The following is a 27,514-nucleotide window of genomic DNA, read 5'->3' on the forward strand; positions in this document are numbered from 1 at the left end:
TTACAAACAACTATTTGGTTGGACTGAATCGAGGGTCTTCCCAATTGCATTTGTACAAAACGATTGAGCTGGTTGATTTGGATAAATCAAATTGACATTTTCAATTCTTATCCCAGTGCAAGGGTTCTTGGCACTACAATCAAATTTTATAGTAATTTGTGTTGCCGATGTTCCTCTAATAGCCTGGTATAACACATCACTGATTTTTACTCCAGATACCTGGCATATGAAAACATGAAATACATTAAAGATATGTTCATTTTGACCATAGAAAGTAGTTTATGAGACCATAAAAGTAGTCTCTGTCATATCTATAAATAAGATAACAAGATTTCTTACCTGACCAGGACAATTGATATTGTGAGGACAGTAATTTTGGTCTATAACTATAGGATTTTGGACATTTTGCATAATAGCTCCTAAAAAGCAAACCCATTGGACAAATCCAGAGTTGGGTCTGGCCCAAGACTTTAACCTTAGTCCATTTTGGGTGGCCAAATCGGCCCAATACCACCTTTTTAAAAAAAAAATTAGGCAAAAAACACTGTTTCGGAAGTAATTGGGGAAATACCACTTTTTCCAGTACTCGAGTTCACTAAACTCAAGTACTAGATTTTATACTTCCACCATGGCATGCCAGCATGGAATCTCTATTAAAAAATGTCACTTAGTACTCGAGTTTTGTGCACTCGAGCACTGTATAATCTGGTACCCGAGTCCACTAAACTCGGGTACCAATCTGGATTGGCCGCCACCTTCTGACGGGATAGTGCCATTTAATACTCGAGTTTCATGCACTTGAGTACTGTTAACAGTACCCGAGTTCTTGAAACTCGGGTACCAATCTGGATTGGCCGCCACCTTTTGACGGGAAAGTGCCATTTTATACTCGAGTTTCATGTACTCGAGTACTATTAATGGTACCCATGTTCTTGAAACTCGGGTACCAATCTGGATTGGCGGCCAGCTTTTGATGGGATAATGCCATTTGATACTCGAGTTTCATGTACTCGAGTACTGTTAACAGTACCCGAGTTCTTGAAACGCGAGTACCAATCTGGATTGGCCTGAATTTGTTGAGTCATGCCAATTAATACTCGAGTTTCACGAAACTGTCACCATCAACTTGATTGTTTACAATATTATCAGTAAGCTCCTGCTCCTTTATATCCTCATCATTTGCACCTGACATTTTCTGCTTTTGGCACCGGTGAGGAATGTAACTATGAACAACTGATTTGATATCTATCACAAATGAAAAAACTAGATTTTAAACTTCTCAACAAGTACAGGCATTTGAATGCCATGTCCAAACAAAAGAGAGAAATTTCACGGCAATTACATTACAAAAGGAATGAGCCCATTCATTGTTGCCAATCAACATAACAAACTAGCAAAATATATGCAACATTCCTGCCAAATTACCCAGATAAAGCCACAGAATGTGATATAACTATGACTTTGTTCCTTAGCGTCTGACATCTCAGCATCCTCATAAAAGTAAATAAATAAACTTTAAACAAGCTTCTTAAATTGAAAAATGGGAATTTTGTATTTCGTATGGCTTTATCGATATAATAACATAATTACACAACACTCAAAATGTTGAGCTCCACTTTAGCCATTCAACTCTAATTCTCAGCATCCCAACTATTTTCCCCTTTCAAGCTTAATGGCAATACACGACAAGAATGATCACTTCCGTTTATGTTCCGACTACTAATCACAACCGTACCCCGACCGTCTCCTGAAAAAGTAAGACTCAAATCAGTGTTGAATTGAGCATGTCTTTACTTAACAAGTACCTCAAGATGTTAAAAAAAACATTAAAAAAGAATGAAAAGTGGCACAATGATTTTCAGAATCAATATCCAATCGCCCTCCTTTACCAACAGGAATAGCTTGTCTATATCTACAATATCCTACAGTTGTATTCCCCTGATATATTGAACTCACAATTAGACCATACACTTAATAAGTAAATTATTACATTGCGGATTCATCATGGATTTTAAGATAACCAATCAGAATTAGAGCCTTTAAACTCAGAATTAGAACCATTCGCGCAATATAGTACACGGATACTTTCAGATGACTTATAAAAGATGTATTTTAGGATGTCAAGTTACACGCATATGATCTTTCTGGTAAATTATACATAAAATTCACACATGTTCAATAATAGGAAGATAGCCTCCAACATTTGGCAATATTGTACCATCTTCTAGTATCCCACCATCACCCCCAACTCCAACAGCAATGTCATCACGACCCATCATGTAAAGAATGTCATAAATTTGATTCACAGCATGTCCAGCATCATTCCATGCATTTACATTGTTAGTGACTGCCTGCAGCAATATAATACAGGATTCACTATTTCTCTCTGTAATAATAAACGTAGTTTGTGCATTTAAAACTTGAAGTGGATAAGTTGGTAAATTATACCACTAAAAACCACTGCAGATAAAGGTACATTATGTAAGTAGATGATGAATGGAACAAAAATGAATAATGGAAGTAACAGTCTATCTATAACCAATAGTATCTTATTAGTTATCTAATCTGACTTTAGCTAGAGAATAATATCCTAAATTCACATGCACTGAATCCTAGATATGCTTCAATAACATGGCAAATCAAACCATTTATGTAAATTATTAGACTCGAACATCATTCATTAAGGAGTAAAAGAAGCATGAACCACATCTTCCAACAAACCCATCATATAACACAAAAATTTTGAGTCTTCAATTGCTGTGGCAAGATTTACTCATGAAAGTTTCTTGAAAATTCAAGTGAAGCACATTGGTATGTCTTTTCACTACCCTCCGTCTCATCCACCGACGAAGCCGTGCACTTTTGCAACCCAAGCTCATTAATATTTTACACTCCATACGATCTACTCAACAAATTAACAATCCCACCATCCGATAGCTTCACAAAAACCACAAATTCATAAAAATAAAAATAAAAACTCTGGCTCAAATGGAACTTCCCGTGTTCTTGGGTTCAAAACCCATTATGTAGTGTAACTTAACAATCAAATAAAAAAATAAAAAAAAGAATCATATAAGAAGACCCTTTTGTTTTCTTGTAAAATTTGATTTTTAAAAATTATCTCTAATTTTCTCTTCCAATGCAAATACTTACAGTACATGATTTGTAGATGATAATGAGCATGGTAAGGTTAAGAGAGAGAGAGAGAGAGAGAGAGAGAGAGAGGAAAAGATGCATGTACATATCGAGTAGTCAAAAAATGTTTGTACTCTGCACGTTCAAGAATTAGAAGGATGCCACGGTTCAAACTTAGCGTACCTAGTCCGCGAGACCACCACTCGCCGGGGCCTCGTTCCGCTTAGGGCATGTTCTTCGATTATGCCCCTCTTGGTCACACAACCCGCATTGTACCTCCCCCCCTCCTTCCATGGTGTGGTTCTAGGCCGTTTCCCGCCCTCGTCCATCTCATTCCTAATTCGTGTTGAGACAGGGCGACCTTTCTCTCGAATCAATTGGGAGTTAGGGAGGACCCTTTGAGTTTCTTTAGGATCTGGCCATGATAATCTATCTTTCAAGACAGGGAAAACGGGAGCATAGCTCCGAAACAGTGTGTCCACGCTATAGCATTGGTCAATGTACTGCTCTGCATCATGTCAATACCTAATACAAACTGCAATGACATGTGAACATGGTATCTTATACAATTTCCATTTCTGACATGTGCAAGTTCTTTGCAATAAATTAACTCCATGTGTGTGATCCCCATGTCCAGCAATCCCTGGATTATACGGTGTATCTACTTGATATGATTGTTGTTGCGCACTCAATCTCGTCACCCTGTGATGCTCCACCTTCTCCTTATTTCTCATGAAGATATCCAATGCATATTTACACCATTTTTTTCCTGAATTCAACTGCTCTATGCTCTTATTGCGACGATCATCGAAATAAGCATTCAGTTTGAACCATGTGTATTTCACCATTGCTATAATGGGCAGGCTACGAGCACCCTTTAGAACACCATTGAAGCACTCGGAGACGTTTGTAGTCATCGCCCCATAACGGTAACCCTCATCAAAAGTTAGAGCCCATTTCTCTTTGGGCACATCCTTCAAATATTGGTGCGCATCCCGGTTCACATTCTCAATTAAATCGAAGGTGGCATTGAACTTTCACTCCTGGGTTGCACTTGCCGCCCTCCATACTAGATTTTTTAAAATTTCATTGTTCCATCTAGTGTTGATGTTACTGCATAGATGACGAAGGCAGTAACGATGTTCTGTCATGGGAGGCTGCAAAAAATCTCGATTAGTGTCTCTGAAGATAGCTTGTATCCCAGGGTGTCTGTCAGATATGACACACAGGTGTCTCCGGTCAATAACATACCTTCTTATACAAGCCAAGAACCCAAGCCAAGAACCAACCCCAAGTCTCTGTGCTCTCACTCTCGACAACGGCAAAGGCTAGTGGATAAATCTTATTATTAGCATCTGTCGCCATTGCAATCATCAATTTCCTTTATATTTTCCATAGAGGTGGGTTGCATCAATGCTAATCACAGGCCTACAATTCTTGAACCCAATAATACATGGACGAAACGCCCAAAATACGGACTTGAATGTACAGGTTCCCGGTTCATAATTATCGTCCACATTTAACTTATACTTTGTACCCGGACTTGCATCCTTAAGTCCTACCAAAAAACGCGGCAACTCTGCATAAGACTCCTTAAAATCCCCGTATATAGCTACAACGGCCTTTTGTTTGGCATCCCAAACCTTGTATGTGAACCATAATGATTATGTTAGAAATGAATACAAGTACTCATAATTATTGTTGAAGAAAACAAATCAAGACTTCTAAGGCTATAAGATGAAGATAATATTTCTTTCTCTTTATTCCTTTTTTTTTCAATTCAATTTCATTTTTCATAACATCAGGTACTCATGGGTTTTGGGAATTACAATCATGCTTATACTTCCATGTATTGAAAAAATAATGCAAGTTAAAGAATACCTTATAGTGAGATACTTCGTGTTTTAAGTCTGCCAAAGCAACGTGACGTAAGTTCTTTATCTTATACGCAGGGTCTTCTCGTATATAGCGCTCAAGTACGTATGCTAGGAACACCGAATCAATCATCCGTCCATCATGAGCATTCTGAATTTTGTCGCACGTGTGGGGGCCCTTGCATTTTGCGATCTTCCAGACATTGTCTCCCTTGCAACAGATCGCACGGACTGACCATGGACAGGAATCATCCTCACAACTCACCATAAGCCTCTCTGAGTCTGAATGCTTAGTTTTAAACCTAAAATTCTCTCGCAATGCGTACCAAGTCAATGCATGTCGCACCGCGAATTTAGTCGCGAATACCATTCCTTTCATTGGCTGCTCCCCAAGCATCCAACTTGATACTTCTGCTTGCATAACCGGTGATGGATCAAACATATTATCCCAAGTGTTTTTGGTGAACCATTCCAGCGTAGGATCGGGACCAGGGCATGTGTCTCTATTCTCTTCTACAACCACATCCTCGATATGATCAACATCATCATGTTCACCCATGGTTTCTAGAAGCTCCTCAAACTCATCCCTAGTAACATCAATATGGGTTGCATCGTCACCAAGTCCGTGATCATCTTCAGGTTCAGATGTGCCCCCATACAGCTTATCATGAGATAAATGCTCTTTCGCATGCACTTCCTGAGGCCCTTGCTCCTCCTTAATGTGTGAAGCATGGGGAAATGTTTGCCACGGTTCAGTACCATACTCATCTCCTGTGTTTTCTGCACACCCTTGATAAGATTGTAATGGTATTGAATCAATGTGCTCATCTACAGTTCCATCCAAAACAGTGTGTTGTGAACCCTCCCCAGCCTCTACTATGGTGGGCTCAACAGTGATATAGAGATTCGAAGCAAAAAATCCTTTCACCACCATTTGCTCAACAATTTCCCACATCATCTTCACTTGGGCGCCACTCGATAACTGTAGTGAATTGTAGAAAACATGGGTGTCTAGAACCCGTTGAGGTGCTCGATACACGATGGAAATGTTATGCCTAAAGTGGTCTAACCTCATCACCTTTAATATTCTTCGTTGCAATTTCATAAGGCCTATCCCACGCTTCACCCTAACACAATTTTGCTTTTGGTTCGAGCCTTGGTATGACAACCCATGCAAGTCATGATAATACATCTCTCCATCGTAGTATACATAGAAAAAGTGAAAATCCACCACTGACCTGTTATTAACAATATAAAAGTTGTCATAATGTATAACCACTTGCAACAGATCCTGCGTATGATAAAAACAATTTATATTCAAACTCAATCATAGACATATAAATAATTGAATATTTGACAAATATAAAAACAATTAATAGTATATCGAGTTCTGCATTCTAGTTACCTCAATTTATAAAATTTCTCTCATAAAAAAAAATTATAAAATCTCTTATTGTCAAATAATGGTTTTTAAAATCAAATCACGACTAAAAAAAATTATTAGTGTTTTGACATAATTAAGAACCATAATCAAACTGACAATTCAAATACAATCATATTTACATTTTAAATGAGAAAAAAAAAATAATAATAAAGTCAAGTTAAAACAACATTGTATTATGAGTTATTGTTACCATATAACTAAGACGATGAACTACCACACAAACTGACATATTACTGTAATATGACTGTAGCAAAATAGATTAGATGCATTACTCTTAAAAGGATCCGGTTTACTAGTGTTGGTGTGCATTGGCTATGGTTAAGGTTTTTTTTTTATACATATATAGTTGATGATTTATGTATTTGAATCTTGTATATTTTGATTGGAAATAAAAAAATGCAACAATAAATTAAGTTACAAGATTCTTAGCAAGTTAAATTTTTTATTACAATAGATTAGTTATTTATGGAGTGTAGCACAACCAATTACTTTTTCATCTGCTATTCACACGGTGGTTCTGGATAAAAAAATCTTACTATTCATGCTCTCTATTTGCTATCATATGGTCAACCTTGATTTTTTTATACTTGTGCTCCATTTGTTTTGACAAAGATTTTGGGAACTTTTTTTTTTTTTGTTTTTTTATATCAGTTTGGGGGCATCACTGACCTGTAAATGTCCAATAGGGGTGCATTATTTCTGTCTGTGAACCAAGTGGTGTGTTCATTTTGTCTTTATAGGTAGGCGGTGACTTGTTCTGTTGACGAATATATGTGACATATGAGTTTCATTAGACACCAAAAAGTATTAGCGTCTTGATCAGAATTATCTAAACCCATTTGTTTCTATACTTTATTAAACTCTTTTGGTGAACATAAGGACATTGACACAAAGCTAGGATGCTTTGATGATACTTTTTTTTATTCGAATAATGGAGGTTTCAACTTTGAAATATTACTATTCAAAGACATTAAAGACTTGTGGATTTTATACGTCGAATAATATGTACAAAAGATGAATGTGTTCATGAGTTCATTAAAGACTCGTGGATTTTATTAAAGATGAGTACAATTGCAATTTATTATTATTATTATTATTATTATTATTATTATTATAGATACGTTATGGTTTAAAATCTATATGCCTTATTCCATGAGTTTATTATAGTCCTATTAGGCCAAGACTTTTATAATAGACATGGTTAAGTAAGATTAAAATAAAGTATATAGAATGTAAGTTTATTACAAGTACAAACCTAGATGAAAAGAATACATGCGAACGATTCTATTTAATATGCCGTACATCTATAATTGACTAGAAAATTTTGGAATTAATGTATGTTTTTGTCTCTACTATGATAGGGTTCAAAATTTATGGTATCTTACACAATAATTGCATGCCTTTCACTAAGTTTTTATATTTTGGTGTAGATAAAATCCAAACGTAAAAAATTTCTTATTTGAGTATAAAATACAATATTAGTTGAGTTAATTTAAACACCAATTGCAACTATTTCTATCTAATATATAATAAAAATTGTGAATATAAAAATACATTATTGCTCAAATACTATATTAGTTGAGTTAATTAAAACACCAATTGCAACTATTTCTAACGAATAAAAATTGTGAATATAAAACTCTGGACTTGCTCACTTCATATGGCAGATTAACTAAGTGACATTATAGTCCTATTTGGTATGTCAAAAAATATCACTTACAAGAGCATTTTGTTGAAATTTTAGACTACTTTTGAATTTTATGTCCGTGAAGACAAGCTCTGAAACTTAAATTCAGATGTGTAAACATCAGCAGTTTTACATAGTTAAAATAATCTCACTAGGGGCACAAAAACGCCTCATGCAAACAAAGCACGTTGGTCACACAATCTAAAACAAAACACTTAACCATTATCTCTACTTACTGGTCACAGCAGTGTTGACCCAAAGGTTAAATGAACAGCACGTTGGTCGTGGATGGAGAACTGACACTGAGACTCAAAGACTTGCAGATGGTGACCCAACTACCAGTAGCTCCAGTTTCTTACACAGTAATTGCGCTCTGACTTGAGTTGGAAAGATAGGTGAGTAGAGTTGGAAAGATGGTCACAGTTGGTCAGCTTCTTGCATAAATTGGAAAGATAGGCGAGAGTAGATTTGGAAATATACTTACTAAAAATAGATGAAAGCTAACGGGGAGGGTATAGTGAAGAGGTACTCGAGTTCCTCAAACTCGAGTACCATTTATTATCCATTAATTATGTTAGTTGTAGTGGTTGCTGCCAGGGAAGAGGTACTCGAGTTCCTCAAACTCGCGTACCATTCATTATCCATTCATTATGTTAGTTGTAGTGGTTACTGCCAGGGAAGTCGGTGAACGTAATAAGTATGGCACTTACTACTCGAGTTTAAAGGACTCGAGTACTGTGTTATAGTAACCGAGCATGCTAAACTCGAGTATGGCTCGAGTACAGCCCATTAGACGTGTGTACAAAACACAACGTAGTACTTGAGTTTAACAAACTCGAGTACTGTGTTACAGTACCGGGGTCCACTAAAAGCATTACATGACTACGCCAATGTTGTAAAACTGCACCGTTGTACTCGAGTTTCTTAGGCTTGAGTACTTTGCTATGGTACCCAACGCCAAAAAACTCGAGTATGGCTCGGGTATGCCTCATTATATGGGTACAAACATGCAGCTTAGTACTCGTGTCTGTTAAACTCGAGTACTTTGTTAGCGTACCCGAGTGCCGAAAACTCGAGTACAAAGCTGTATGATTTGTATCCATTTTTATACCCGAGCCATACTCGAGTTTTATTCTAACTCGGTACTCGGGTTTTTTTTGTTTTTGTTTTTTAGTTCTCTCAAGGGAATAATATAAATGAATGTCATTTTGAAAAAATATATGTATCATAGAGATCACTTATTAAACGAATTGGTAACTCTTTCAAGGCTACTCAACTGGTACCACTTTAAACTGTATCTTACTAACTTTGTAGTAGTCTGCAGATTTCTACCAAGCTTGTACGCATTGTACCAAAAAAATAAACCCCCAAAAACGCGCTCAACCTCGTATGCATTGCACTTTATGTAATGTGATTGGTTTACCTCCAATCCATGCTCATTATATTTTGAAGTTACACGATTAGATCTTGAATGTCAAATTCATACAGTGGTAAAAATCAAATGTAAGGACTGAAATTAAACAATGTCAAAATATATGAACTAAAAGTGCATTTACGCCTGCCTTCTTTATTTTGAGGGTCCATTTTATGCATTAATTCACAACGGCTTTGAGCGCAACTTGTAACTATAACCCAGAACACAGGCGTCAAAGAAAGGAGATCGAATAAAAACAATCAATCCTTATCAACAAGATTAAGCAATACACTGTCAAGCTCAGGTTATAGATTACAATAAATTAGCAAATTTTGTAAAAAAAAATCAAAACAGTATAAACTAATCTACAAGTACTCAGAATCCTCAAACTTTTGAACGATAGGATTCATATAACTCTGAATAAGGAACTTCAATAAAGGATTACATAATTTTTCAATGTCCAGCAGGGGATTCTACACTGCATCGACAGTGGCAGTCGAAGTATACCAGCCATGGTGGATCTCCACAGCCTTCTTTCTCTGGGCAAGCCGAGACTTCCTACGTGCTCCAGTGTTCCTGTGCAATGCTCCCACTCTCACTGCCTTATCTATAACTAAATATGCCTCTGCAATTAATTTCTCAACTGCAACAATTTCCGCATCATCAATCATTTGAGCATATAGATTTACATCTCCAGTACTGCCCGAGTTCTTATGAGCTTCCCCTACCTTCAATATGTTTTCAAGCCCTTCCAAACAAACTGTGACAATCCTTGGATCGGGGCAGATGAGAAGATCACACAAGGGCTTGATACACCCTTGATTTGCAATAAATTTTGTTGCTGAGTGCATAACAATATCTAAAAGGAAGAAGGACCAGTTAAGAAATAGAAGATTATAAAGAGAAATCTAACAATTGCAAAAAAAAAAAACAACTTTACATCTATAGCAGATGGTTAAAAACCTGCTCCAAGTGTCAATGGTTTTGATAATACAGGGGACATTATACTATTATCTACCATCAGAAGAGCTCCATGGGCATGAGCCATCTCTGCTATTTTCTGAAATAGATCAACACAAAAGAATTTTGCCATTAGAAAGTAGTGACTTTCTATATGATTTTATCAGCCCGAAGAAAGAAGGAATACTATTCCGAAAATTCTATCATATAAACATGAAGAAACCAATCACAACAACTAGGCACAAAGATTTATAGCTACAAAGAAATGTAAAAGTTTATCCAATTATTTAAAATAGCTACAGAGGCATCTCTTTACATTATCAGTAATGATGTTCTATGTCAAATGCAATACCACCGTCAAGTAAAGTCAACCTAAGATGTGTAATGCCTAAAATTATCGCTCTCCTCTACACATTACCAAGCCATCTGAAGTGACTCTCCATTGTCTTTTCCTTAATAGAACCCACTCCTATCTTAAAACAAATTTCTTCATTTTGTATAAATCATTTTCCTTAATAATGTCAGGTGTATAAATCATTTTTCTCCATGGTTCTCTTTGATGTTACATGAAGTTCTAGCTAGGCAAGGCTTTACTGAATAAGAAGTCTAGTAATATTGAGCCTTAAAGGGCTTCTATGTTATTTCCCTGCCAAAAGCTTAGTAAATCTGATGAGTGCTGAGGATTCTCATTCACAATTATAAGCCTATCATATCATCCTTTGAAAGATCATAAGCTACATTTCTTATCCAACAAAATAAAATGACACAGTGATGCAGCCAACAATGAGACAAAGAAGCGTCCAGTGTTCACAATCTGCAACATGTTTACCTTTCAAGCCATGAATCTGAATTCTTAGATGCTAGCCTCACAGACTCAAAATATCTTATACATGAAATATAGAACAAAGCACAAAACATGGAATAACCAATTATGAGATCAAATCTTAGATTCCATCACCCAAAAAATCAAACTGAATAACTATTTATTAGAACAATGTGGTAAACTTTTTTTTTTTTTTGATAAGTAGAACAATGTGGTAAACTTACCAGAGTCAATGTTTTTATCTTGTTTCTTCGGATCTTATAAAATCTAAATCCAAAAATATGGAATCCCTTAAGAGCTTAAAGAAACTTACCAGGAAAAATGGAAGCAGCATGCATCCTTAGTCTTATCACAACCGGTCAAGACTAAGTGGTAGTAACTTTGTGGCAAAGACCCTATTTAAAGGAGGTGGTATTATGTGTAACGGTTACGTGCAACATCCTCTCTCACATGGAAATAGGCCCCACATTTGTGGGGTCCACTCCAATGTGAGAGGGATGCAGCATACAACCATTACAAAAATAATAAACCATTTAAAGTCGATGTCCCTTGGTACCTTGACCACCTGTTTAAGACACTGTTACCAGGAACACATAATATATAAGCTACTACGCAGAATCTTGGCAGATTAATAGTCATACAATTTTATTGTCTTCATTGGCTACGATCTTGTCCCAGTATTAAATAAACCAAATTTGGTAGTCAATAACCTACTTTCAGAATTTTAGAACCAAGAAATCATACTCTTATATCAGATATTTGCTGTCGAGGGTTGGTCGGAGTCTCCAGCCACACAAGCTTTGTCCGGGGCCCAATGGCAGATGCAACCTCATCCAAATCACTTGTATTCACCCGCCTGCACATTGTAAGCAATGAGGTATAATGTTCAATATCACTAATATGAAGAAAAGAAAAAGGAATACTAACTTCACCACTATTCCTTTCTTAGGAATGGTTTTTGACAGCAAACGATCAGTACCACCATACAGGTCATCTCCAGCAACAATTTCGTCACCTAAAAAGACACTGTTAGCAATTAATAAAATAAAATAATTAAATAGATTAAAAATAATAATTAAATCAGATAGCCAACAATTAGACAATCAGCAAGGATTTTACAAACCCAAAGGACATCAATCCAGCTAATTTGATAGCACTGAAAATTAATTTGAGAATCTAATACATGTATACCAAGAAACTTAAATACTAGACATTAATGACAGTGGGAAGCACCAGTTCCGACAAGATGAGAAACAGCAGCCAAAGCAGCCATTCCACTAGTTAAGCAAAATGCTCGATCTGCTTTATCAAGCTTTGGTAGAAGGCTGAGAATACAGAGAGGTGAAGCTTATCAGAAATAAAACAGAAAAGGCACAAAATAAATTAAGAGAGCTGATTCAACTGCATTTGTACACCAAACAAAAAATTTCACCTTTCTAGAGCATCCCGTGTAGGATTTCCACTTCTGGTATAGTCATAGGGGCCATTTTCTGTTGCCGAAGGCTGCATAACAGAGTATTAAAGACCATTTAAGTCAGAAAAATAGTTGAGGCAATCCAGATAAATGCATAGGTGTGATGCCCAATAAGCACATTTTCTCTTATAATATATAGACATCCAAAGTCCAAATGGGTTCCAAATCTCATGTTTTATGATTAATACCCATTTGCAGGCAGAATCCTTGTGTGTGTGTGCATGTGTCAAGCACAATCATAGGTGCATGCCTGCCAATAAGGTGGCACAAACTACAAGATGATTGTAGTTTACAGCCAACAGTGAATTAGTAATTATCACAACAGTCTTTGTTCAGTCCATCTGAAAAAGTACTTGTGAATTTTTGCGATCTAAACATCCAACACTCTGATATAAAAGGGTGGAAAATGAGACCTTAAAAATTTTAAGGAAAAAGAAAAGGTTTGAGCAACAATTGAATTATGTCCAATTAGAAAAATCCTTGTGCTTTAAAACACTGACAACTTTGATTGGGCATGAATTTGGAAAAGTAGAAGCAAAAAAGAAAACAAAAAGGAATCAGAAAAGAAGTAATGAAAAATGTAACATAGATTTAAAAGGGAGAGTTGAAATACATGCTTAGAACATCACATAAATCAATTTCGTTATATATATACATATATATGAACCAACCCTATCCCACCCTCCAAAAAATTCAAGTGCGCTAGGAGAAGAAAAGAAATTAGATGAGAAGGACAAGAAAACCTCCTTAAGATGAACAACAAATACAATTTCAAGGGCACAAACTAATTAGACTGGATGACACAAAATGGAGAGTGTGCAAGGTCGCCCATCACCTTACTTAAACCATTTGATGAAATCACCAGTTCCCCTTTCACTAATTAAGCAGATAGCACATATCTCCAACCTTTTGCTTCCATAAGCACCCACTGTGCCTTAAAGCAAAAATTGCTCAATAGTTTGAAATAAAGATTTTTTTTTTTTTGGGTAGAAAAATAAAGAAATGTTAATGACATCAATAGTCCTTCATACAAACCTCCCCCCCCCCCCCCCCTACCCAACCTTTCTCCCAAAAGGGTTCATATCCAAAAGTTTTTTAATAAATATAATTTAAGATATCACATTATCAAAAAAATTTAAGTAATCACAGTTTGGCCCCGCATTTAACTTCTTGAATGAGTCAAACTCATAACTGTCTCTCTTGAATACCAGAAACAAACAAATTCACAAAAAATAGCAAGAATTTCTCAAGTATTACCTGCTTAAAGGTAGTGTAAGTGCACAATTGCACCTGGACCCAAGAACAGTTATGGGCTCAGGCCCAATGAGCCTTAAACAATAATAATTTGTAGAGTGTGGGCTTAAAACCCAGATTAGAAGTTTGTGAGGATTAAATGAAAAACTAAAGATTGCAAGTAATTGAAAACAACAAGGAATATTGTAACTGGGACTCCTCGGACGTAAGCCGAGAGCTGTTCTTATATTATATCCTTCTCTCTGTCTTTTTCTTTTTAGGTTACAAAAAGTCCATCCTCATTTCTGTTCCAGATTTTCCCTTAAATACTCTTCTTTTTAGTACTTTATACACGTGTTACCCCAACTCCTCCCTTAGCCTAGATATTTCTTTTCTTAGTGCCTTTGAACAGTAACTAGAAGTTTCCCTTCCACGTTCAAGTGTCACCTCCCCATTAATGCGGCCGGGGTGGTAGGTGCGGGTCTTTTAATGTGGAGGGTAGCGGCCTTGACTTTTGACACTTTCCCAATATCGGTGCTTCTAGGACATTCAAGGGTTCACCCCTTTAACCATTGGTCTTGACGTGCCATTCCCCTAACCTATCATGAAGTCCCGGGCTCTCGGTGTCAAGTCAGGAGAAAAACATCCTCGCTGGATCCTCGGATCCTCGGCGCATGAGCCGACCTAAAGTAACAACAAGCCCTAAACCCAAGGGCAGGTCGGCCTGCCATAGCAAGGCCCAACGGCCCATAGCCCTATTAAGATCTTTTTACCCCCCACAATAGCCCCTCAAAACTCTAATTTTCGACATCCGAGGAGAAAAATAGGGTTTTGATCTGACGAGGAGCCTCTCCACACACTTTATAAGTGATGGCACGTGTGGAAATCATCTCGCGTCCCAGAAGATGACACTTGGCGGTTTTATTTTCAAAAACGCGCGCATTTGTCTTAAGTTACTCTTTATCTCCCACGTTCAACGGTGAGATGGGCATCCAACGGCTCTCATTACTCTACGAAATTTTAGGCGGGACAGACATAATTTCGAGGCCGCCTTTTCGCACGTCGTGACGCTTCGGGAACCCGCGCCTTCATTTAATTCCTCAGGGGGTAATCCCATCAAGACATCAACCATCATACCTTACTTTGCAGAAAACCGTGGAGATTTGCACACCTTCAACCTTGTAAGTTCTTGCTCCTATTCTTAACCTTTTTTCCTCGATATTTGTCCTCGGCTATCACTTCATACACTCTCCCTTCCAGAGTTTAGTTTATCGTCTTTCTGTAATGGGAAAATTCAAGTGTCTAGTGGATACCGCCGCTGGGATGGAGGGCTTTAGAGCCAAATACCATATTCCCAGCGACGTAGGGTTAGAATACTGCCCGGCAACAGCCGTGGCTGGTTCTAGGAAAGAGGGAGAGGTTATCATTCCTATGATAGCCTTCATAGAGGGTGGGATGACCCTACCAATGAAACCCGTAATGAGGGAGTATCTTCGCAACCACCGGTTGTGCCCCGACCAATGCCTTCCAAACGTTTTTAGAGTTCTAGGTAGTGTAGATGCTCTAAACGAGCAGATGGGTTTAAACCTCACATGGCACGATGTCGTGTTCCTATATGAGTCCCACAAACTCTCTAAGGTAGGTTATTACATGAAATCTCGGTCCAGTACCGTTAGGCTAATCTCCTGTCTGCCCAAATCAAACAAAGGCATGAAGGACGACTACTTGATCGTGTCTGGGAACTGGCACGATGGCTTCCACTGCCCAGTTCAGTGGGGGGATCCAGGTGCGACACCATAGGATTAATCTCCCCACAACACAACTTCTCCCAACACACACACAGAAATGCGTATTCGTATTTACTTAAATTTGTTAAATATTTGTGCGAGTCTGACCAGGTTTGTTTGGCGTCTTTTTTGCAGATAAGCAACACGTACGTCCTCGTCTGAGTCACTGTAACGTTGCCGATCTAAACCGAGTACTTCGCTCCGAGGTGTTCGTTAGCGAAGACTTACAACTCCGGGCTGCTCACCTCATTCTCGGATACACTCCCCTTTCCAAAGACTTCCAGGAGATAGAGGACGCCATTATTGCAGGCGACCGAAGACGAAAGAGGATAAACGTAGCTCGGCCCCACTTTTTGGATGACCGTGACCTCCCGGACGCTCCTAACACCATTTTGTACAACCGGACGATAGCTGCAGTCCCCCTTGCCGTGCACTCACAAACAACTGTCATTCCAGAAGAGCAGGTGTCTTCTTCACACACACTTGACGACGAGATAGATCAATTCCATCTCGAAGACACCGAAAGACCTCGCGGGAACCAGTTTGTGGTACTTTCCGACGAGGAAGAAGAAGCCACCGAGACCTCTGGAATTGCAGGGTTTGTAGTTGCCCTTCCCGAGGACGACAAAGAAGAAGACATGGGACGAATTGAGGGTCTCCTTACCAACAGGGCTGCCAAAGTTGCGGCGAAAAGAAAACGGGAACGTCCCAGAGTTCCCCCAGCTTTACCTCCTCCTCCTCCCTCTGTGAGCCAAACTGCCAGCCGAGGATCCCAAGATGAAGTGGAAGGGGGATGTTGTGGGGTCGACTACTATAGACCCCAGAAACCACGCCGACAACTCAGCGGCCCAGCGGCAGAAGCTGGACAAAGGCAAGGGTAGAGCCCGGATTCGGCTGGCAACTTGGGGAAATCAGGGGATGACGCGTGCGCGAGCACGAACACCTGGTCCCGATCTAAGGCTGGACGGCGCTCCCATCTCCTGCCAGTCCAGTATAAGGGCGGTTCAACAAGGCCATGCCCACCACCTGGCCGAGGTCTTGGAACGTCCTCTTCTGCTGCCCAAGGACATGGAGACCTTGGAAAAGATGGGCCAGCCACAACTATTCCTCTCTCTAAAAAGAGACTTAGCTGCAGTAAGTTTTTCTCCTTTTTAGGAAGATTCCACCTTTAATAATATTTACGGGCAAGTTTGTTTTTTTATTATTCCTAACTCCATCGTACTTCGTTACAGGCTATTCAGGAGGTCTTTGTAGCTGAAAAGTTTATTGAAGATACTCGGAAAGTAGCCAGAACTGAGCTCGAAATAAGGCTGGAGACTGAGAAAACCTTAGGTACAGCCCTTTGCCAGAGAAACGAGAAGCTGACCTCGGAGAATGCGGCTGAGGAGAGAGAAGAATGGGGTCGAGTCAGAACTTGAGAACCATGAAGACCCGGATAGAAGGACAGCGCAAACTCCTTCATGAAAGAGATGATGAGCTCTCCCAAGCTCAAAGGGAGGTGCTCGGATCTGAAGAAGCAAGCTGGCTTTGATGAAGGAAGAAGCCAGCTCCTTCCAACTCTCTCTTAGAAGCGCGAGGCAAGTTTTCGATGAAGGGGTAGCCACCATCGAGGAGCAAGTGACAGAGGAGTTCGCGGCTTTATGCCGTGAATGCTGTCAAAAAGTATGGGGGGAAGCTTTAAACGTAGCGGGGAGTTCCTCAATCTTCGGATTTGAGGAAGTCAGAGAACGTTTGGCTTCCCCTAGAAATACGAGGAGATTGAAGAGGCTCTGTTGCTACTCCTACCCGAGACAACTCTTCCTGCCCTACCTCCGATAGTCCCACGGCAAATTCTGATCCTACAGAGAACCTTCGGTTCCAATAAAGAGAAGGAAGGAGGAGTGGATGCGAGAGAAGGACTTGAGCCAACGTGGAACCCATCTTCCTTTCAACAACGACAGTGGATAAAGGGAAAGCGAATTATGACTCCTTTTGAGCTGGAGTTGAGAAAGACCGAGGGCACTAGTACCTCTCAGCAAGATCCTCCTCCAACAGCTTAGGACTTTAGCTTAGGGCTTCTCTTTTTCCATTTTTTTTTTTTGAATTATATGTAATACATACTCAATTGATTAATGAAGAACGATTTCGTTTACTTTTCACTTGGATTGCCTCTGTTTCTACTTTACTCTTTTTTTGTACTTATTACAAAAGTTTCCCATTAAGTCATATCAAAAGTTTCTCAGAGTATAAAAATCTAACTCCAAGGCTTGCACAACCATAACTTCCACATAATCACGCGTATATCACTAAAGATTTAATACAAGATGACATAGTTAATACGTTTGAACAATGCCTTGATTAAAAAGGAAAGAGGACTTCATATAACGATTAAGCCCTTATAATGCATAACACTGTTTCTAGTAGGATGTAAGATCCGAGGACCATTCCTTACACAAATTTACTCAATACTTAAAGATATAAAACGTAAGATCCGAATTAATAAACAGTAAGGTATTAACATCCAGACACAATCAGAAGTTAAGTTTAATCAAAGTCATAGTCCGAAGATAAATCTTAAGCAATCTTTCGTTTAATTCTTCAAAATTGTAGCTTGTAAATGACAAGACATCAATTTCCACAAGGTTTGTGGTCCGAGGACTGCACTTAACCAAGTTGTTTGATTCTTAAAAATTGTAACTTCAAATGTTAATTTTCCCAAAGTAGGAGGTCCGAAGACCCGCCATAACTAAGGTAATGTTTAACAAATGACAAGACATCAATTACCACAAGATTTCTTGTCCGAGGATTGCACTTAACCAAGTTTCTGTTTGATTCTTAAAAATTGTAACTTCAAATGTTAATTTTCCCAAAGTAGGAGGTCCGAGACAGAGCATAACTAAGGTTACTTTTAACAAATGACAAGACATCAATTTCCACAAGGTTTGTGGTCGGGCCACTTAACCAAGTTTGTTTGATTCTTAAAAATTGTAACTTCAAATGTTAATTTTCCCAAAGTAGGAGGTCGAAGACAGGCATAACTAAGGTTAACATTTTTAACAAATGACAAGACATCAATTTCCACAATGTGTGTGGTCCGAGTTATGCACTTATCCAAGTTTCTGTTTGATTCTTAAAAATTGTAACTTCAAATGCGAGAGCTAGCCATAACTTTGAAACATTACTTGACAAAAGCTTATTTGATTAGTAATAATACCTTCTAAGATTATTTACATTCCATGGACGTGGTACAACTCGTTCATCCGGAGTCAACTAGCCTATACGACCCTATGCCTGCTATTGAAACAATGCGGTAGGGGCCTTCCAGATTAGGTCCTAGCTTACCCCATGCTGGGTTCTTAGAAGTGCCTACAACTTTCCTTAATACAAGATCACCGGGCGCAAGTGGCCTTAGCTTCACGTGGGCATCATGTCCTTGTTTTAGCTTTACGCGATAATAAGCCATTTGGACCATAAGCGCCTCACGCCGTTCTTCAAGTAAATCAAGATCTCTCCCTAGAAGTCCCTCGTTCTCTCTGGGCTAAACGAACTTGTCTTCGAGTAGGAAAACCAGATTCCAAAGGTATCACCGCCTCGGCTCCATAAGTCATGGAGAATGGCGTTTCTCCGGTGGATCTACGCGGTGTGGTCGATACGTCCACAGGACATGAGGGAGCCTCTTCTACCCATCTGCCTTTCGCATCATCCAACCTCTTCTTGAGCCCGTTGACTATGACCTTGTTAACGGCCTCGGCCTATCCATTTCCTCGAGGATAGGCTTGGGGTAGAGTATCTATTTGTGATGCCCATGTCACCACGATGCTTGCCTAAAGGCGTTATTCGCTCAAATTGAACGCCATTGTCCGAGATAAGAGTATGTGGTATACCAAATCTAGTAACAATATTCTTCCAAATAAACTTCTTGGAATCAACATCTCGGATATTAGCTAAGGGCTCAGCTTCGACCCATTTAGTGAAGTAGTACGTCCCTCCAGGCCATCTTTTGTTTCCAGCAGCTCTCGGGAATGGCCCTACAATGTCCAAGCCCCATTGCGCGAAAGGCCAAGGGCTGGAGAGAGGGTTAAGAACCCCTCCAGGTTGGTGGATATTAGGGGCGAATCTCTGACATTGATCACATTTTCTGGCATAGTCCTGAGCCTCCCTTGGCATAGTCCTGAGCCTCCCTCTGCATATTAGGCCACCAATAACCCTGAGTCAGGGCTCTATGGGCTAAGGACCTTCCCCCAGTGTGACTCCCACAAATTCCTTCATGCAATTCCTCCAGCAATGATTCTGTCGATTCAGGGTGTACACACAACAAATACGGTCCTGAAAAGGATCGTTTGTATAACTTCTGGTCCTCAGACAACCAGAAACGCGGCGCCTTTCGACGTACCTTTTCTGCTTCGACCTTGTCTTCAGGAAGGATGTCATTTTTAAGAAAAGATATGATTGAATCCATCCAGCTAGGACCAGGCCTTATTAGATGGATGCGAGGTGCATTAGCAATTACAAAGAGAAGGTTCTACAGGATCCTCAACGAGAATAACCCTTGGTAGACCTTAGCGAGGGATGTGGCCAATGTAGCCAAGGAATCTGCATTAGTGTTTCCACTCCTAGAGTCATGAGCTAAGACAAAGGAGTCGAATTCAGGCTTGCGACGTTTAACCTGGGCCAAATAGTCACATTCTGGGGTCTCTAGCCTCCATGGTCCCCATGACTTGACCGACCACTAACAGAGAGTCCGAGAACACATGGATTTCCTTGCCACCCATCTTATGTACCATTCGCATGCCTACCAAGACTGCTTCATACTCAGCCTCATTCTTAGTAGCCGAGAAGGCCAATCTCAAAAGATTTTTCAAAAGACAATCCCTTCGGGGACTTTAGAACAAGTCCAACCCGGAGACCCTTTATGATTAGCAGCCCCATCCACATAAACTTTCCAAGCCGAGGGCGATACGGCTGTGATCACACCAACCGATTTTTCACCCATGTGCGCTTCCTTTGAAGTATCTTCTAACAATGGTTCAGCAAACTCTGCCACCAAATCAGCGAGGACCTGACCTTTCACCGAGGTGCGAGGCTTGTATTTAACATCAAAGGCTCCCAAAATGGTTCCCCATTTTGCCACTCTTGAGAATAATGAGCCTTTGCGCAACACAGCCTTGAGAGGCAACTGGGTCAAAACAACCACAGTGTGAGACTGGAAATAGTGAGGGAGTTTACGCGTGGCGTGGACTACTGCCAGAAACACTTTTTCCAAGGGCAGATAGCGCACCTCGGCCTCATTCAAGGACTTACTAACATAGTAGACCGGCCTCTGCACTCCATTTTCATTCCTTATAAGAACTAGACTCACCGCATGAATAGCCACGGCCAGATAAGCAAATAAAACCTCGTCCACCTCAGGGCGAGATAAAATGGGTGGCCGAGAAAGATATTGCTTAAGCTGTTGGAAAGCTGACTCACAATCCTCGGTCCATTGAAACCCTTTCCACTTGTTCAACAGACTCGAAAGAAAGGACGGCACCGATCGGCTGATCGAGAAATAAATCTCTTCAACGCAGCAATCATTCAGGTCAATTTCGAATCTCCTTTGGAGTTCAGAGGCGAGCTGCAAATTTTGAATAGCCTTAACACACCTGGGTTCACCTCTATGCCCCTATGAGTGATCATATATCCTAGGAACTTTCCAGATCCCACGCCAAAAGAACACTTGGAGGCGTTAAGGCGCAACTTATACTTCCTCAGCATCTGGAAGGTGTCGGCCAAATCTGTCATGTGCGAAGGTACCGTCTTACTCTTCACCACCATATCATCCACGTATACTTCTATATTTTTCCCCGACTTTGCCTTAAACATTCGGGTCATCATTCTTTGGTAAGTAGCCCCCGCATTTTTTAACCCAAATGGCATGACCTTATAATGATAGTTCCCGGTTGGTGTAATGAAAGCAGTCTTCTCCTGATCTTCGAGCGCCAAGGGAATTTGGTGGTAACCCTGGAAGGCATCCAAAAAACTCATCCGAGGATGTCCGACAGTAGCATCTACCAGCTGATCAATCCGTGGCATTGGGAACGAATCTTTAGGACAGGCCTTGTTCAGATCAGTAAAGTCTACGCATACTCTCCACTTGCCGTTCTTCTTCTTAACGACAACAGTATGAGCCAACCATTCAGGGTAGAAAACTTCTTTGATAGCCCCCGCCCTTTTGAGTTTAAGAACCTCTTCCTTCACAGCCTCAGAATGTTCTCGGGATGATCGCCGAGGTGGCTGCCTCCTCGGAACGATGGCCGGATTGACGTTTAAACGATGACAAATAAAGCTCGGATCTACGCCTGGAGCCTCATAAGGGTCCCACGCAAAGACATCTATATTGTCCTTCAGGAATTCCAACAACTCCATCTTCTCTTGGTATGGCAAAAGTATGCCAACTTGGAAGAACCTCTACGGATCATCTGCTATTACAAACTTCTCTAACTCCTCGCGAACGGCCTCATCTTCTGTCATCGCTCCAGGTGCCTCTGGAGCTGTTGCTATGACTCCTGGATGGGCAAGGTTGATGACTCCATTTCGGCTGGCGAAGCACCGCATGGCCGATATGCATTGCCTAGCAACTACTGGCTCCGAGGATTTCCTCAACATGCTCCCAGAGGGGAATTTCACTTTAACATGTAAGGTGGAAGAAACGGCTCCAAAGCGTGCAGCCATGGCCTGGCAAGGATGGCTGTATATGGAGAGTACGCGTCAACCACAATGAAATCTACCTCAGCCGTTTCTATCAGATTGAACGGGTAGACGGATTTGTCCCTTCGGCACAACGGCCCTTCCTTCAAAGCTTATAAGTGGAGAATCATAAGGAGTTAAATCTTCCAACTCCAACCTCGGTCCTTTAAATAGATCAGGGGTACATGATATGCGCACCGCTGCCTTGATCTATCATCACCCTTCTCACATCATAATTCCCTATCCTGAGGGTAACCACAAGAGCATCGTCATGGGGCTGGATAGTCCCTATTTTATCCTCCTCGGAGAAACCCAAGACAGGTAAAATGCTCTTTAATCTCTTCGGCCTACCACCCACATCCTCGGCCTGAGGTTGGGAAACCGCCATGACCCTAGTGGGACCGAGCCGGTCCTACCCAGGTGCGGCAAAGATAACATTAATTGTTCCCAATGCTGGCCGAGATCGCTGTTCCTCGGTTGTTTGAACCAACTTCGCTGACCTGCCCAGTAGGCTGACACAAATGCTGATTCAACTTTCCCTCACAGACGAGCTGCACTAAATGGTTCCACGGGTCGGAGTTCTCGGTAGTGTGGCCCGCATCCTGATGGTCCTGGCCCGACGGAAAAGGTTTTGATTTCTTCTCGCGGGGTCCCCTGCCATCTTGCCCGGGCCATCGAAAAAGGGCTCTTTACGAACTTTTTCTAATAGCTGATGCACGGGTTCTCGGAACACGGATTTACAGCCTGGGGTGTCTGCCAGCCGGATTGTCGAAGTAATCCCTCCTCGGTTTGTTGTTGTGATATCTGTCCGACTGAGAATCCCTTCTCTCCTGCGGGATAACCTTCTCCTTTCCTTTTCCTTGCTGCTGGTCTTCCTCTACCCTTTTATATTCATCAATACGATCCATAAGACGGCGTACGCTGCGGACGGGCTTTTTCGTCAAGGACTTTCTTAGGTCGTGATCAGTAGGGAGGCCTACCTTAAAGGTATTAAGCGCCACCTCATCAAAGTCGCCGTCTATTTCATTAAACATCTCCCAGTATCTGTCGGAGTATGCTTTCAGTGTCTCCCCTTCCTTCATGACCATGGATAGCAACGAGTCCAATGGCCGAGGGACTCTGCTACACGTAATGAACCGCGAAGCAAATGCCCTAGTTAGTTCCCCAAACGAGCCTACAGACCCCGATTTGAGAGCGTTGAACCATCTCATAGCCACGGAGTCCCAAGCTAGAGGGGAATGCTTTACACATCGAGAGTCTCGTTGTGAGAGTGCACTGCCATCCTTTGGTTGAAGTGACTCACGTGCTCTACCGGATCAGTCCGGCCATTATAGATGGTAAAGGTGGGCTGGGTGAACCTCCTGGGAAGCCTCCCCCTCTCAATCCTCCGTGAAAATGGAGATTTAGAGAGTTGGCGCAACGCTCTACTCATGGTATCGTTGCCTAAGTCCCTAGAACGAAGCTTCTTACGTCTGCGAGTTGATTGGTCGTCCTCCTCGCCGGAGGATGTTGCGCTAGTGGGGGAATATGACCTTGAACTGTAGCCAACTCCCCTATCCTTCTCTGAGGAAGAACTAGATGAGGACGGGGAAACCTTACGTTTAGCACGGCGTAACTTCCTCTTCAAACGATTAATTTCTTTCTGCATGGATTTAGAGCCCTCATCGTGGGTAGTGCTACCCCCTCCTTGAGTATGGCTAGCCCCTGGGTATTCTGTATGGACGCTTCCCTCACGATCCCTAAGATGTTCAAGACGTTCGAAATGATCTTCCGGTTGTGATCCTTGTGACTCTGCATGGTGAGAGCCTAAACCTGCCATAATATCCCTACTACTTCCAGACTAGGTTCCCACAGACGGCGCCAATTGTAAGTGCACAATTGCACCTAGACCCAAGAACAGTTATGGGCTCAGGCCCAATGAGCCTTAAACAATAATAATTTGTAGAGTGTGGGCTTAAAACCCAGATTAGAAGTTTGTGAGGATTAAATGAAAAACTAAAGATTGCAAGTAATTGAAAACAACAAGGAATATTGTAACTGGGACTCCTCGGACGTAAGCCGAGAGCTGTTCTTATATTATATCCTTCTCTCTGTCTTTTTCTTTTTAGGTTACAAAAAGTCCATCCTCATTTCTGTTCCAGATTTTCCCTTAAATACTCTTCTTTTTAGTACTTTATACACGTGTTACCCCAACTCCTCCCTTAGCCTAGATATTTCTTTTCTTAGTGCCTTTGAACAGTAACTAGAAGTTTCCCTTCCACTGTTCAAGTGTCACCTCCCCATTAATGCGGCCAGGGTGGTAGGTGCAGGGTATTTAATGTGGAGGTAGCAGCCTTGACTTTTGACACTTTCCCAATATCGGTGCTTCTAGGACATTCAAGGGTTCACCCCCTTTAACCATTGGTCTTGACCGTGCCATTCCCTAACCTGTATCATGAAGTCCCGGGTTCTCTGGTGTCAGTCCGAGAGAAAAAACATCCTCGGCTGGATCCTCGGATCCTCGGCGCATGAGCCGACCTAAAGTACCAACAAGCCCTAAACCCAAGAGCAGGTCGGCCTTCCTTAGCAAGGCCCAACGGCCCATATCCCTATTAAGATCTTTTTACCCCCCACAGGTAGCTGTTTGGTAAAGTGGGGTACTCATTGCTTCGTAAGGATCAAACTTATTCTCAAAATTCAGTACCATTGTTGAAATACTTGGCTCCTTCACCTCCATTTCTGCAACCAACAAAACAAATTAACCACAAATATGATGAAAAACCATAAATTTGGATAGAATTAACAAAATCATATATCTTGATAGCCACAATATGACAACCACACATACCATTTAAGCACTCTGCAACACCATCAACCAAGGTAGATGTGCTGACATCCATTTCTCTGTCTACCAAGCAATTCAATTTAAATGACCTCCCAACTAATAACTGGTTTCCCTTAAAATTTGTAGTCTTTTTGAAGCCAAAGCTTGGCAAGAAGTTCCTTGCAGTTAAATCCTGAGCAACCACCAATCAGAATTAGAATCAAAACAAAAAAGACCTTCCTGAAAATGAAAGAAAACAACATGAAGGGATGGAAAAAAAATTAATAATAATACCAACCTTTTCTTCTCTATTTTTTTATTTTTAAAAAAATAATTCTAAATAATTTTACAGTTAAAGTTTTCTCCATTTCCAGAACCAAAATAATAAAACCTCCAAACATTTTTGCTGTTTTCTTTTTCAACATTTTCTCTACATTAATAAGAACTTTCACCCAGAATAGTGATTACAAAGAACTGAACAGATTTATAAAACTTAAAGTTAAAGTTGTAAAAATTTCTAATATATAAAAAATGCAACTTCAATAAACAAAATAATGCATTTGTCTCCAACTGAGCATGGATTTTATAGTGTAACACCCCCCCCCCCTAAAAAAAATTCAAAAGTGTTTATGGATTTGCTTTCCCACACATTCTCAACAACCAAAGAGAACATCCATTCTTCCATTAAAGTAAAATAACAATCAACAAGCAGAATCATAAAGCATGAAACCCTAACCCTCCATTCATCCACCTAAAAAGAAAAATACAAATAAAAATCAAAGTCTGACTGCTATTTCTCAGACCTCTTCATTTCCTCATATTCAAATTCCCAAACCAAGATAACCTCAGTACAAAAAATGGAAAGAAATAATATCCATTTTCTTTTCTACATTTTTTTAGTGAACCAGACACAAAGTAATGTTGCACAAACAAGTTTTAAGAGAACCAACTGAACATGAATGATGTTTTAGTGTACACCCCAATTCTCGAAAATGTCAACAAATTCTCTGCTTTCCCACAATTTCTCTGCAACCAAACTGTCTTCTAATCAAAGAAAAACAACAAGAAATCATCATAATCAAAACGCATAAGAGTAAGACTTAGGTGCAACATATTAGGCTCCCAATTAAATTTAAACACATAACTGCATTGGATTTATTTTTTCTTAGAAAAGATAACACTTTTTGTGCTTCAATGGTCAATGCAACCACACATTTAAATTCAATTCGTAAACTTAATGTACTGCACCCAAATAGCTGTATTTAAGTTTCGGCCGACCCATAAAACTCAAACAGAGAGTAACACACAAAACAATCCGCTATTCCTAAAAGTTTCTCAGTTTCCTCATATTAAATTTTCTCAACCACACCAATACCATCATAAAATGGAAAACTTTCTTGTCATTTCCTAGTCTTTTCCTGCATTTTCTGGGGAACCAATCAGAGAGTACACAAAAAAAAAAGTTCTAAAATAGTATAGTCAACAATCAAAACAATCATAATTATGGAACAAAAACCCTAAACCTCTGCTTATCCATCTAAATAGCAAGAAACAACAACAACAAAAACAAAACAAAAAAAATCAAATCAAATCAAGTCAAGTTTTGACTACTATTCCTCAGGCCTCTTAGTTTCCTCATGTTAAATTTTCTCAAACACGACAATCTAGGCACAAAATGGAAAATTTTTCACGCATTTCCTTGGGAACCAAACAGAGTAACACACGAAACAAGTTCTAAAATAGTACAGTCAACAATCAAATCAATCATAATTTTGGAACAAAAACCCCAAGCCTCTACTTATCCATCTAAATAGCAAGAATAAAAAAATTTAAAAAGAAAAAAGTAATCAAATCAAATTCTGGCTCCTATCCCTCAGTCCTCTTAGTTTCCTCATGTTAAGTTTTCTCAAACACGGCAATCTCAGCACAAAATTGAAAACTTTTTTGCGGCATTTTCTCGGGAAGCAAATAGAGAGTAAGGCACAAAACAGGTTCTAAAATAGTACAGTCAACAGTCAAAACAATTATAATTATGGAACAAAAACCTCTAACCCTCTGCCTATCCATCTAAATAGCAATAAAAATAAATGAATAAAAGAAGAAGCAATCAAATCAAATTCTGGCTACTATTCCTCAATCCTCTTAGTTTCCTCATACTAAATTTTCAGGCATTTT

General features: G+C 40.0%; 1 protein-coding gene and 1 pseudogene across 3 annotated transcripts; both read right to left on the minus strand.

The window, feature by feature from the left end:
* Nucleotides 1-27,514, minus strand: part of LOC142608070 (polygalacturonase-like) — a 38,826-nt pseudogene continuing 11,312 nt past the window's right edge.
* Nucleotides 9,824-13,767, minus strand: LOC142608071 (cystathionine beta-lyase, chloroplastic-like). 3 transcript variants are annotated; one of them, XM_075779778.1, is made up of 7 exons: nucleotides 13,647-13,767; nucleotides 12,770-12,840; nucleotides 12,571-12,662; nucleotides 12,265-12,352; nucleotides 12,082-12,193; nucleotides 10,518-10,614; nucleotides 9,824-10,413 (listed from the first exon to the last, which is right to left on the minus strand). In XM_075779778.1, the coding sequence occupies exons 3-7, from the start codon at nucleotides 12,608-12,610 to the stop codon at nucleotides 10,028-10,030; spliced, it is 723 nt and encodes a 240-aa protein (XP_075635893.1). In that variant the 5' UTR covers nucleotides 12,611-12,662; nucleotides 12,770-12,840; nucleotides 13,647-13,767; the 3' UTR covers nucleotides 9,824-10,027. The 3 variants fall into 3 exon arrangements, with proteins under 3 accessions (XP_075635893.1, XP_075635892.1, XP_075635894.1); XM_075779779.1 differs by lacking the exon at nucleotides 13,647-13,767 and having other exon boundaries at nucleotides 10,108-10,197; nucleotides 10,283-10,413; nucleotides 12,770-13,021; XM_075779777.1 differs by lacking the exon at nucleotides 13,647-13,767 and having other exon boundaries at nucleotides 12,770-13,021.

Source organism: Castanea sativa, chromosome 8 (genome assembly GCF_040712315.1).
Source record: "Castanea sativa cultivar Marrone di Chiusa Pesio chromosome 8, ASM4071231v1".
In the NCBI taxonomy this organism is placed as follows: domain Eukaryota; kingdom Viridiplantae; phylum Streptophyta; class Magnoliopsida; order Fagales; family Fagaceae; genus Castanea; species Castanea sativa.